Source organism: Hakea prostrata, chromosome 4 (genome assembly GCF_041222555.1).
Source record: "Hakea prostrata isolate BN-2017 chromosome 4, UWA_Hpros_2, whole genome shotgun sequence".
In the NCBI taxonomy this organism is placed as follows: Eukaryota; Viridiplantae; Streptophyta; class Magnoliopsida; order Proteales; family Proteaceae; genus Hakea; species Hakea prostrata.
The window spans coordinates 783480-797026 of NC_142603.1; the positions used below are offsets into that span (position 1 = coordinate 783480).

The window sequence follows — 13547 nt, forward strand, 5'->3', positions numbered from 1 at the left end:
TCATCTCATCGTGGCTTGAACAGCGAAAACGAAAAGCAGGGCCATCAGCTGGGGACCAAGTCCCCAAAAGGATTCTATCTGCCTGACGTCATCTCCGCATCTCTTACGAGAATCAGCATATATGAAAGTATCTTCCGCCTCCCACCTCCTGCGAGTCGACGAACAGGCTTTGGGGCCAATTGGAAGAAGAAACATATAATAAATATCTTCTCTCCTTTTATTTATATTATTGCTATTTATGTAGAGTTCTTGAATTCTTGGAACTCCATCCCCTGCCAATTTCTAAACAACGCTGTTTTTTAGATACGTGGCTTGCTAGTTTTCCACTCCCGTCTGCTCTTCCCTTTTTAACCTCCGTCGTCGATTTGCTTCCGCACACGAATCCACAAAAGGTTCGGTTCCTGTTTATGCTCTCTGGCGATGATTCCGAAATTATTGTTTAGTCACGTTTCCGTTGGCTTTCTGTTCTGAGTTTTAACTTTTAAAGCCAGGGTTGAAGCCTGAAGGTCGAGAATTCGTGCATATATCTTCTTCATCAACGGTAATTCACGGGCTTATATCGGTACTCAAGGGCAGGGATGGGTACGAATGACAAGAATCGCCAGAATTTGGTGGTCTCTTCTGAGGCATTTGAGAAGGGTTCTACTACTTCAGAGCGCGAAGATGGGAACATGGCTATTTGTTCAAAGGAAGGCAAGGGTAAGCGACTGTGGAAGAAGATGAAATATCAGCTTGTTGAATACCACTCCCTGCCCGCCTATTTGAGAGATAATGAGTTCATTTTGGGTCATTATCGATCCGAGTGGCCACTCAAGCAGATCTTTCTTAGCATCTTCACCATCCACAACGAAACTCTCAATGTCTGGACGTAAGCTTTCTAACCCAAAATCACCGTGACCCCTCTCCCCTAACCCACCAAGATTTTATATAAAAAAGAAACCCCATACATAAAGATTACTTTTCCCTTTTCTACTTATTATTATTGTTTTTTGTTTCGGTTTTTTGGGTGCGTTGTTCGTTTTCTTTGTATCTGGCATGGACTTTCTTTATGATCTTAGTTGGGTTCGATGCCTGATATGTCTTTGCTTGTTAGATCTGTGTTTCCTCGTCCTGAAAAGTTGGTCCTTAGGATCTGGAGTCCCAAATATTATCTATTATAAATACATGTGCCTCTATTATATAACTTATTACTGCCAATAGATACTGAAACATTGTAATTTTCTATTATTATCCCCCCCTCAATTCATGAAAAAGGTGGGGATTTGTAACTATTGAGATCGAGTTGTGATCCTCTCCAAGTTTGTTAACCAAAATACTTTCCATTTGCTACGGGAACTGTATCTATATTTTAAGATTCAATCCAATATGATCGGATGTTTGAAGGCCACTTTCTATATCCTGAGCAATAGCTCTACATTTACTGCTTAGGATATCTGACTAAAGCTGAATATCAAAATGCTCTAATCCTTCTGTAATGGTAACTTGGTATCTCTGCTTGGTTTAAGAGGAACAATGTACAGATTAAAGAAACAGATCTTTCTTGACCAAATCGGTGGATGTCAAAGTATTGATATTTTAGAGATCAAATAAGAGATTCTGTAGATTGAAGTGTTTTTTTTTTTGAACCGTTGTGTTTGTTGTAGTTTCTATTCAAGTAACAACTACTTCGTAACTGTATGTTTGGTTGTCTTAACTGTAACTGTCTGATAAAGCTTCCAGTATAGAGATTATCTAAACTTTTGAGCAGAGGCTACCACCCTCATAAGATCTCGAGGAACACCACTTCACCTTTCTATATCTTGGCTTTCTGGTAATAACCTCACTAAGTCAAGAAGTCCTCTGTGCCATCTCTCTCCTCCCTTCTCTTTCTGTAATTTTGGAGAAAAGTTGCTTTCACACCTAATCTCATCATTTAGATTCTGCATTGTTGATAAAGTCACAATAGGACCTGCTGGTAACACATTTCTCCAGAGGCTGTCTGCTACTTGAAGTGTTGAACATCTTTTGTCTGAACCAGAGACATCAGCTGATTCTGTCCCTTTAGATGCAAACAAAAAAGTGCACCATCTTTTGAAGTAACGTCGATTACAATTGATATCCACCCAGCATCAGCTGGCAATTGCGCTTCTTTTTCTTCTTCTTCTTCCCCCCCCCCCCCCTCTTGCTGTATGCCTTAAACTTGTTGGCCTGTAATGTGAACCTTTTTCACCCTCTTTGTAAATGTGGAGATATTGGGAAGACCTTATAGAGAGCAAAGGGAGGATGAATGTTTCAGTTCCAAACAATAAATGTAGATCTTGTTTCCATGTCATACTTAAAGATTATTCTGTTGGGTCTAGGGTTTATCTATAGTAGGTTTATGGTTCTCTTTTGGGGGGGGGGGGGGGGAGGGAGACCTTCTGTGCTGCAAACTTTTAGCGAATTAGAACATCCTGAAGAAGGCGTGGACTGTGTTCACCTCTTTGCTATGTTCACTTGTTCTTGCTTTTGGTGGCTGTCCTTTCCGGTGATGCAATGCTTTGATGGGTTAAATTTTGATCATCTTTCTGTGATATTTATGTTAGATGTTTCTTATGTCTTATTACGGCAAGTTGTTTTGGCTTTGGTGCACAGTAGATTGCTCCCTTATTTGGCTCCAGAAGTCACCCTCTAACTTTTGACTTCCTGTTTCAGGCACTTGATTGGGTTCTTTCTTTTCCTAGCTCTGACCATATATACAGCAAAGACAGTTCCAAAGGTCGTGGATCTTTATTCTCTGCAACATTTTCCTGATGTGCTGAAGAAAGCTGATCTTCACAAGATCCAGTCTGAACTCTTGACCTGCTTGCCATCCTTGCCCAGCATGGCTGATCTGTATAGGCTGCAGAATGAATTAAGGTCTTCCTTATCTTCAGTGGATTTCCTTCCATCACTTCCGGGTTTGCATATTGTGGAACTTCTGAATAACTGTTTGCCTGAGAGGTTCTCCAATGGCAACCACAGTGATGTTTGTGTTCTGGTAATGCCATTTGATCCTTGGCTTTATCGTCTTTTGTGAATTTCTAATTTTGTTCTTGAATTTAGTTTTGCCAATCCACTGAACTCAATTTTGAGTATGTATACTTCTCAAGCTATGAGAGCAAATCCACCACATTCTGCACTATACATCAGAGCTAGTAAAGGAGAGCTTGTGCTAGGAAAAAAATTTAGATGGGCAATCTCTGACGTATACTTCAATAGCTCTGCTGCAATAGACATAATTCTTTTATTTCCTGATGAGATACTAATGTAGTACTGTATTTGATTGATCAAAACAATAGCCAAATAGGACCTTTCACAGGGAATCAGTTTCAGATTTGATGGACTTAAGGTGAAACAGAGTTTAGATGGGAAAGAGAGCTGAAACTAGAATGGTATTATAAGGATAATAGCATATAACGAAACAGGCTGAATAGATCTTCAAATAGGGGCAGAACTATAATGAAGAAAGTGACAATAACAATGTAACATGTAACAAGTAACACCCGGGCTTCACACCGCAAGGTGGATCGATTGAATCGATCACCAACCTACCTTGATCAAATACAAGGGTTCTCCAAAGAGGAGGAATGCTAGCAAGCAATTTGATTTCAATTCATTAGTTGTGTCTTCACCTCTTACACAAGTATCTTTATATCGCATTCTAAAGAGACATAAACATTAATGGTAACATTCAACCACTAGCAAACACCACCTACCTATTAATAATTCAACTACTACCTAACTCTTGACAAAGGAGAACTCCTTTGACAATGAGTAATTTTATTTTCAAACCACAGCCCCTTTTATTAACTTTTCAAAAACTAGACTTGGACTTAGGTATAGACTATGAAGTTCAACACATGTGAGCTAACTTTAACCCACTACAATAGTTCTAGACCATGGCTTCCCATGCAAGCAATGGGCTGTTTTGGATCATATCCTTAGGCTTTGATGGGCTTGACCATTGGGCTTTTCTCTTCCTTGCATATGCTGCCAATTCTGCATTAGATACATTGGCACTATTGTAACCAAATTTCTAAACTTAAAACATGATTTGCTCCCATGTTTTTCTGTAATCTGAAAAATGTCCAATTTAACTAGTTATAGAGAATCTCTCTGTCTTTCATATTATGATTGAAAAATGTCCAATTTAACTAGTTACGTAATCTGATGGATTGGCCTAAGATATCAGTAACTTCATGCATATTGTTTGATATGGAAATAACTATAATGCCATTGTCAAATTATAGGATCAAATTGGATGTTGACTAATTAGTCAACTTCTCAGAATTTGAGTTTTTTTTTTTTGGGTGAATAAAAATGTATTATAAACAGTCCAAAAGGAAAAACTACAAGGGGGGAGGGGAGAAAACACCTAGCCTAGTGGTGCCTAGGGGAAGAAAGATGGTATTTGGGTCCCAAGTAACCATAATATGCTTGTTCCTTGGGACTTTAAAAGTGGCTTATGAACGAGAAAAGAGTTGTTGGAGCTTATGAAGAACAAATTTGAATTTTTACTATTGATATTGGCCTTCCTTTTCCAGTGTGTGAGCCCCCTTTTTTTTAGGGGGGGGAATATACAGTCAATTTGATGTAATTATGAATAATTAAATTCATTAACTGAAAGAGGAAGAAAAAGGGGGGCGGGGGAGTACAAGGAAGGCTACAAAGGGGAAATATGCTAACAAAAGGAGCCAGGCCTAACAAAGCTAAAGGGCAAGCGACACAAAAAATTATCAAAATGTAGAGGGAACAACGGGTCCTTATTTTTTTGCTTTATTCTGTTTCTTCTTCCTTCTGGGTGTCTTCAAGTTGACAAAGAGATCACCATCTAGTTGGTGTTGATCCTTGGGCACCCGGTTACTTCTCATGCAACCATCACGGTCTGAGACAAACAATGGGGTGGTGATATCATTTTTCGGGAAAATTAGAGATCCCTAACTCCTGAGAGGTAGTAGAAGAGGAAGAAGGTCAAACAAAGAGGGTTTGGGGTGGGCTAAACAGAAGGATGGAGGGGCTGGACTAGGGTTCAGAGGAGAGGGAAAAGAAGGTTGAGTCTGGTTGTAAGAAGGGGGAGGGTGGCTTTGAGTGAGAGGAAGGGTGGCAATGGGCTTTTTTTTTGTTGGGGGGGGGGGGAAGGGAGGGCCACAAGGACGTGGTAGGGGTGGGTGGCAAGGGGTGAGAGGGGGAGGAGTAGGGGTTGGGATAGGCCCAAGAAGGAATGGGGGAAGGAATAAGGCCCATTTGGGAGGCCCATAGGTTTAGGAGAGAGATGAGAGTGAGTGGTGGTTAGAGGGGGCAGAGTTGGATTGGGAGAGAAGAGGGACATGAAGAGGAAGGAGAGAATTAAGGGAAAGTGGGAGGGGCCGTAGGGTCAAGTGGGAGATGAAAGTGGGTGAGGGTCATGGTTGTCAAGGCAGCAAGGCGACTAAAGCGGTTGGGTCAAATTTTTTTTCAGTACAAGTACTTTTAAACTGATAAATTTTTATTATAGGCTAAACAAAAATTCAAGAATCACATTCATCCTAAAAAAAATTAAAAATTCAAGAATCATAATTACAAAAGATTATCCAAAAAAGAACGCAAACATAAGTTCATCTCATCAAGCATCATAACATGTGACTGAATTAAGGGAAAGTGGGAGGGGTCGTAGGGTCAAGCGGGAGATGAGAGTGGGTGAGGGTCATGGTTGTCAAGGCAGCAAGGCGACCAAAGCGGTTGGGTCAAAATTTTTTCAGTACAAGTACTTTTAAACTGATAAATTTTTATTATAGGCTAATCAAAAATTCAAGAATCACATTCATCCTAAAAAAAATAAAAAATTCAAGAATCATAATTACAAAAGATTATAAAAAAAAGAACGCAAACATAAGTTCATCTCATCAAACATCATAACATGTGACTGTATTATAAGTATGAAAATGAAAGTAGTAATTTTACATTTTTACTTACCTCTACGATAATGTGATGCCAAATAGATGGCTTGGCCATCTAATGATGTTCACTAATTCCCGATTCTAAAATGACTAACTACTAAATTTGTATATGGCTTTATAGAATAAAACTGCTTAGGCTGAAAACTGAATGTCAACAAAGCAGTGACAAATTAAGCGGTTGAAAAACAGCCTTAGGCAGACGCTTTGACAATCATGGTGAGGGTTAGAGGAGTTGGAACGGGAGAGGGAGAGGGACACTAAGAGGAAGGAGAAACTTGGGGGTGAGTGGGGGGGCCTGGGGGGTAAGTGGAAGATGACACGTATGGATGGGAATTTGAGTAGGTAGAGATGGATCGAGAGAGGGAGAGGGTATTGACAGATATCATTTGAATTTGAAATTACTTCCATACCTGCTTTCCACTAGTTGTCAACATTTGAGCTCTTCCCATATCCACTCTCCATTGTTTGTCATCATTTGATTCCTTTCCATATTAGCTTCCATTGATTGACAATCTTTAAAATTCTTTCCATGCCAGCCCCTTTTCATATTGGCCGTTTTTACTTTTGCCTCTATTGATTGACAACCATTAGGATTGTTTCCATATGTGCCTCTTTCCGTATTAGCCCTTTCCACATTGGCCTCCATTGATTGATAACCATCTGAATTGTTTCTATTTTAACTTTTCAATGGTTGTATTTCTTTTTCTATTAGGGTTGTAATTAAGGTTGTAAGCTCTCTATGTAAGACTTGGTTGTATTCATTTTAAATCAATGGAGAACAAATGCTCTAACAGAGGGACATGAAGGGGAAGGGAAGAATTGGATGAGTGGGGCCCTGTGGGGAGAGAGAGAAGGGGGTAGATAGAGAGAAAACACATGAATGGGCCTAAGTTTGTGCACGGTGAAAGCTAGAGGGAAGATAGGGTCATTTAGGCTATGTTTGTTTGTTGGAATAAAGGTGGGGTGGGAAAAAACAACAACAACAATAAGCCTTTTCCCAACTAAATGAGGTCGGCTACATGGATTCTTGCCCTCCAATCAGTTTTGTTTGAGGCCATGCTAGATACAAGGCCTAAGCTATACGTATCCTTTCTCACCACTTCTCCTGAGGTTATCTTAGGTCTACCCCTAGCTCTTCTAGTTCCTTCAATATGGATTATATCACTTCTCCTTACAGGGGCATTTATAGGTCTCCGTTGAACGTGGTCGTACCACCTCAAACGAATTTCTCGAAGCTTATCACTTATGGGAGCAACTCTCAAACCAACTCTAATATGATCATTTCTTATCTTATCCCTCCTAGTTTTGCCACTCATCCATCTTAGCATCCTCATTTCTGCTACATTGAGTTTATCTATATGATTCTTTTTAACAACCTTACACTCTGCATCGTACATCATAGCTAGTCGAACAACGGTCCTATAAAATTTTCCTTTAAGCTTTAATGGAATACGTTGATCACATAAGACCCCGGACGCTCCTCTTCACTTCATCCACCCTATTTTAATTCTTTGGGAAACCTCATCCTCTAAATCACCTCTTTTACTTATGATTGAACCTAGGTACCTAAAACACCACCCCGGGGCCCCCTTCCCACCAACCACCCCCCCCATCATTTGCTCGACGACTAAGCAAACTAGATATTTTGTCTTCGACCTCCTAAGTTTAAAGCCTCTTTGATTCCAAAGTTACTCTTCATGATTCTAATTTGGAATTAATCCCCATTTGGGTCTCATCAATCAACACAATATCATCCCGGGGACCTCATCTGAATGTCTTTGGTTAATTCATCCATTACCGGTGCAAATAGATATGGGCTTAAAGTTGACCCTTTATGTAGCCTAACTACGATAATCTTTTTGTAGGCAACAAAAGGGAAGCTGGAGCAAAATGGTCATTTGTAGGGGTGATGAGACAAGGCGCAGAGAGCGGCAGTGCCACGAGGGCAGACCGTGCAAGGGTCAAGACCGGGGTTCGGGGACCCCGATAGAGCCGGCGAAGGGGGGTCAACTAAGCGAGGTGTACTGTGGGGTAGGCAACAAAAGGGAAGCTGGAGCAAAATGGTCATTTGTAGGGGTGATGATGGCTGTTAAGACTGAGTTTGCAAGAGTTTGAGCAATAATGAAAGAGGTGGCAACAATCGCAATGCAGATGTGTCCAATCATAGGCAATTCGTTGTTTGTAGGTAGTCCCATGAATGGAGATAAGGGAAGGGAGGGGCTTGGCTACCGAGACTTCCACGAGGATACGAGCAAAAGACAGGTGATAATCTTCAATGTTCTAGTGTTTGAATGAATGGGGTTGCCGAGAGCTGAGTTGGTTCTACTCAAACAATAAGAGTTCTAATATTTGAAGGGAAGACCAGGTAGATTGATCCACAAGAGAAGAGTATCGAGGTCGACCTTGTGGAGGGGGTGCAACGTTTCCATTGGTGTAGGAAGATTGGGATGGTACCGATAAGCCAAGGTGGGCCTTCGTGAACCTTTTCCTTGTCTAAGCTAAGTGAAAAGTTGAACAAGATTATACTAATGTCGATCATGAAAAACTCCATATTGCCTAATGGAAGCTGTTGCTTAGAACGAGAGGCCTTAACCACGTTGAATGAAGGCCGTGATCCAAGAAATTGCCTAACCATAGTATGCTGCCATAATAAAATGCCAAGTTCGAGGGCTGTTGCAGGACAATGGATAAAAAGAGTGTCTCAGAAGAGGTGGAGGGAGGGATGAAGGAATGTTTGAAACCATATCAATGGGTGGGTTTGGGGTGGCGAAGAGGGCAGACCGTGGCTAAGGATTACCAGAGGTGTTGGAGGTGGAGGGACCGAGAGGAGAAGGTTGAGCAAAGGTAGTGGAAATTGGGGGCTGAAGGTGGAGGCAGGGAAGTTAGTTGAGCAGTTGTGTTCATGGTTAGGTTGAAAAGGTAAGAGGGGTCAACAGGTTGTAGCAACGACAATCTCATCGGAGCAGCATGGGGACCTCTAAGCTCACCTCTGATCTGATCCGCATTTTGATTACTGCTGATGGCTTTCATAGCCAACCATCCTTCTCTAACCTCTTTTCTCAGTGTGTATACTAACCCTTCCATTTATGTCTACCAACCCCAGTTTGATGTGATTGATCAACAAGATTGTGGAGTATTACACTAAACTAGGTTCTGTTAATAAGTAGGAGTTGTGGATTTTAACCTACTTGTTAGAGGGGGTGAAGAATTAAAGAAAGAACATGATAGAAAGTATTGGGTAAAGTTATGTACTTGGGGTACTATGATTCCCCTGTTCCAATGCCTCCCATCTCCGTGCCCCCAAAAAAAATTAAAATAATCATTTGGATGAGTTCTGTCAGATGATCTATCTATGGTTTTAAGTAGTAAATCACATGTTAGCGTCCGGATTCTTGGGTTCATATGGCCAATTTAGAAATAAATAAAGAAAAAGGATTTAATTGGAAGACCATAGTGAGTATAGTTTTAACATCAATAACAACAACAATAAGAAGCCATTTCCCAACTAAATGGGGTAGGCTACATGGATTCTTGCCCTCCAATCAATTCTGTTTGAAGCCATGCTAGATACAAGGCCTAAGCTATGCATATCCTTTCTCACCACTTCTCTCAAGGTTATCTTAGGTCTGCCCCTAGCTCTCCTAGTTCCTTCAATTTGGATTATATCATTTCTTTGTACAAGGGCATTTATAGGCCTCCATTGAATGTGGCCGTGCCACCTCAAACAATTTTCTCGTAGCTTATTACTTATGGTAGCTACTCCCAGACCAACTCTAATATAATCATTCATTATCTTATCCTTCCATGTTTTGCCACTCATCCATCTTAGCATCTTCATTTCTGCTACATTGAGTTTGTCTACATGATTCTTTTTAACACCCCAACACTTTGCACCCGCACATCATAGCTAGTCGAATGACAATCCTATAAAATTTTTCTTTAAGCTTTAATCGAATATGTCGATCACACAAAACCCCGGACACACCTCTCCACTTCATCCACCCTATTTTGACTCTTTGGGAAACGTTATATCACCTTTTTTATTTATGATTGAACCAAGATACTTAAAGCAATCACTCTGAGGAATCTCCTTATCGTCAAGTTTCACCACCTTATTTTCTCCCCAATCATGGCTAAAGTTACAAACTAGATATTTTTTTCGTTCTACTTGGTTTAAAGCCTCTTGATTCCAAAATTGCTCATCATGATTCTAACTTGGTATTAATCCTTACTTGAGTCTCATTTATCAAACACAATATCATTAGCAAAAAGCATACACCAAGGAACCTTGTCTTGAATGTCTTTGGTTAATTCATCTATTATAAATGCCAATAGATATAGGCTTAAAGTTGATCCTTGATGTAGCCCAACTGTAATTGGGAATTCATTACTTTGTCCCCCCACTGTTCTTACACTTGTCATTGAACCATCATACATATCTTTAACTATGTCCATGTATTTACTTGTATTTGCCAAATTAACATTCTAAGAACTCTATCACAAGTTTTTTCTAGGTATATGAAGGTCTTTCCTACACTCTCTATACCTTTCCATAAGTCTCCTAATTAGGTAAATAGCCTATGTCGTAGATCTTCTGGGCATAAGTCCAAATTGGTATAGTTTTAACTTTTAACTAGAAAAGAAATTTGGGAAAAATTGAAAATAGGGTCCTTGTGTTATGGTCAAGGCATATCATGCAAGTGGGAAACAAAAGAACCAAGTTGAGCCAGACGGTAATGGGACATTGTACTTGATTACATAAAAACAAAGGCAGTAAGGACTGACCAGGGAATATCAGAGGAGGTATGGACAGAATAGTTACAGAGGTTTTGAGAAGTCCTGAATTCACAATTTAATGTTGTAGCAGAATTCCATAACTTCCTCGCCTCTGATTTGGATGGGCACCAAACTTGGGACAAGTGGAGTTATTTAACCTGTTTTCCTAGTTCAACTGATTTCTAGCGATAAGACGGATGCAGTTGGAGGAATGAATTTACTAGTCAGATTTTATGGTTGCAGAACAGAGCATAACAGAAAAATGAAATGAAGATGAAACAACTACCAACTTTCAAAGTTCTTATTGATTTATAAGTTACATTTCAGAAATCCAAACTGAAAGCTAAGTGGAGATTTGGCTTTCCAATTAAAATCATTAAAATAGTAGTGGTGGAAAACATGGTCTGTTGAGTAAACCAGTCAGAGCAAACAAAAGAACTAAGCCAGCCCCATTCCCCCCCCCCCCCCAACCGAAAAGAAGAAAAAAAGAAAGGAAAGGAAAGGAAGAAGGAAGGAGGTATTGTTGATCTTTAAGAATAAGAGCTCAGAGCTGGTGAAGTCTTCCCTGAGTTGCTGCAATGGGACACCAGGTTGAAGTTAGAAGAGGCAGAGAGACCTACTGGGAAGAAGAAAAAGAAGTTTCAATTGAAAAAGAGAATAGATCTGTAAGATGATTTCCAACAACTGCTGTTTATGAGTAACAAATATAATTTTAAATTGTGGGATACATTAGTAATATAGAGAGAGATTCATAGATAGAAACTCAAATCTGACAGCTGAAGTCAAGATTCAAATTAAGAACTAAGTTACTGAACATAGTAGGTTAAACATAAAACCGTGTACATAATTTTACCGGTCTGCACCCCAGCTAATAAAATAAAGTCTTTTCCAACTTACAAGAACTAATCTGACCCACACAACTGGGATAATTGATATTTCCAATTTACTCCCCGCTTAAATATACCTACTCCATATCCAGTGGGCTTAATCCTGGCTCTCCAATTAGGATTTTAGGTTGCCTTTTTGTGATCATACTATCAAAAGTTTTGTTACGGTGCTATTTGCGTCAAGAATTGAAATGGGTGTAAGAGTATATACAGTGTAATTTTGTACAACTTATATGTGGTATCTTACCTGTTCGGTGTTGTTACATTTTTGTCCACGTATGAGTTATGACCAACACTTGGTTTATGTTGCCAAGTGCCAAGAATTTGTGGCTTACAACATCTTATTATTATCCTAAGTGTGTCACGCTATTTCAACCATATTAAACCATGCCCAAAAAAGCATTGTGTAGCTATGCCATATCCATTTTGAAGATTTAAACATTGAATTATTGATGTTATCTTTGTCAAGTTGGCCTCTGCTTCTGTATATTGTTTAATTCTTAAATAATAGTGCAATATCTTTGTTAACACTGTTTGCTGCTTTAGGACTTCTTTGACACGCTAATGTGATATCCATGTTTTGATTGAAACTTAACCTAGGGGAGAAGTGATCATATTCTGGTTGAATGCAGAGTAGCGTGAAAGAGGATGTTGTAAATATGATAGCACCCTTGACGGTTCGGCCAATCACAAGGTGGCCTTTCTTCGCCTTCCTCGGTGGTGCCATGTTCTGTCTATTAGCCAGCAGCGCTTGCCATCTCCTGTCTTGCCATTCCCCCCGCCTATCCTACATTTTGCTCAGGCTTGACTACACTGGCATTGCTGCCCTGATCTCAACCTCCTTTTTTCCACCAGTTTATTACTCTTTCATGTGCAACCCATTCTTCTGCAACCTCTATTTGGGATTCATATCCATCCTTGGAATTGCCACCATTGTAGTTTCTTTCCTCCCAGTTTTTCAGAGCCCTGAGTTCCGGACAATTCGTGCATCCCTCTTCTTGGGGATGGGGATGTCAGGGGTGGCACCCATACTGCACAAGCTCATTTTGTTCCAAAACCAGCCTGAGGCCCTCCACACAACAGGGTATGAGATATTGATGGGGTTTTTTTATGGGATGGGAGCCCTGGTTTATGCTACGAGGATCCCCGAGCGGTGGAAACCTGGAAAGTTCGACATCGCAGGGCACAGCCACCAGCTTTTTCATGTGTTGGTTGTGGCAGGGGCTTACACACACTACCGTGCTGGTTTGGTGTACCTCAGGTGGCGAGATCTAAAAGGTTGCTAAGAGAATTGACTTGTCGCATGGGTGAATTGTTATATTGGTAGACAGAATGTGCCAGCTCCAATCCAGGATAAGTATGTCTCCATTGTATGTCTGTTGAACTCTGATTTCTCTTTATGTGGTGGGTTTGCAGTGATGCATGAAATGCAAGTTTGCTACATCGATGTGTGCTTGGGGCATATGCAGCTGCTTGCTGGGGGGCTAATTAATACACTTCAAGCTATGTAAACCGTAAGATTGAAGGTCACTCTCTAGACAATATATTATTTAATAGAAGAGAGGATTAAAACTATGAGATGCACATTTTGTTTAGATTGGTCATATAAGTAAGTGTTGTGTCTTTCATTCCATGGAGTTGAGAATTTTGGAGGGTAATTCGATGGTTAATTTGACAAGGCCTTGCGTGTTTGTGTGGGGGATGGAAGTAGCTTATCTCCCTGGGTTGCATCGTAAAATAGAGGCCTTCAATACCAAATGGCAAATATCATTGCTTCCCAACTGAATCCATCAGGATGATCTTCTAGCACAATAAGTGGCAACTCCCTAGGTAGAGACAGTTAGTAGGATTGAACTTTTGTCCCTCCACGCCTTCCTCGCCCCTTCTAGCCTGGCCGTTATCCTTATGGCTGGTTTGAAAAAATAAAACAGAAAGTAAATCCATCATT

General features: G+C 40.3%; 1 protein-coding gene across 1 annotated transcript; it reads left to right on the forward strand.

Annotated features, from left to right (window-relative positions):
• Positions 1-140: 140 nt before the first annotated feature.
• Positions 141-13174, forward strand: LOC149016890 (heptahelical transmembrane protein 4-like). Its single transcript, XM_089151155.1, has 4 exons — positions 141-392; positions 492-868; positions 2674-2998; positions 12232-13174. The coding sequence occupies exons 2-4, from the start codon at positions 579-581 to the stop codon at positions 12883-12885; spliced, it is 1269 nt and encodes a 422-aa protein (XP_089007281.1). The 5' UTR covers positions 141-392; positions 492-578; the 3' UTR covers positions 12886-13174.
• The last annotated feature ends 373 nt before the right edge of the window (positions 13175-13547 follow it).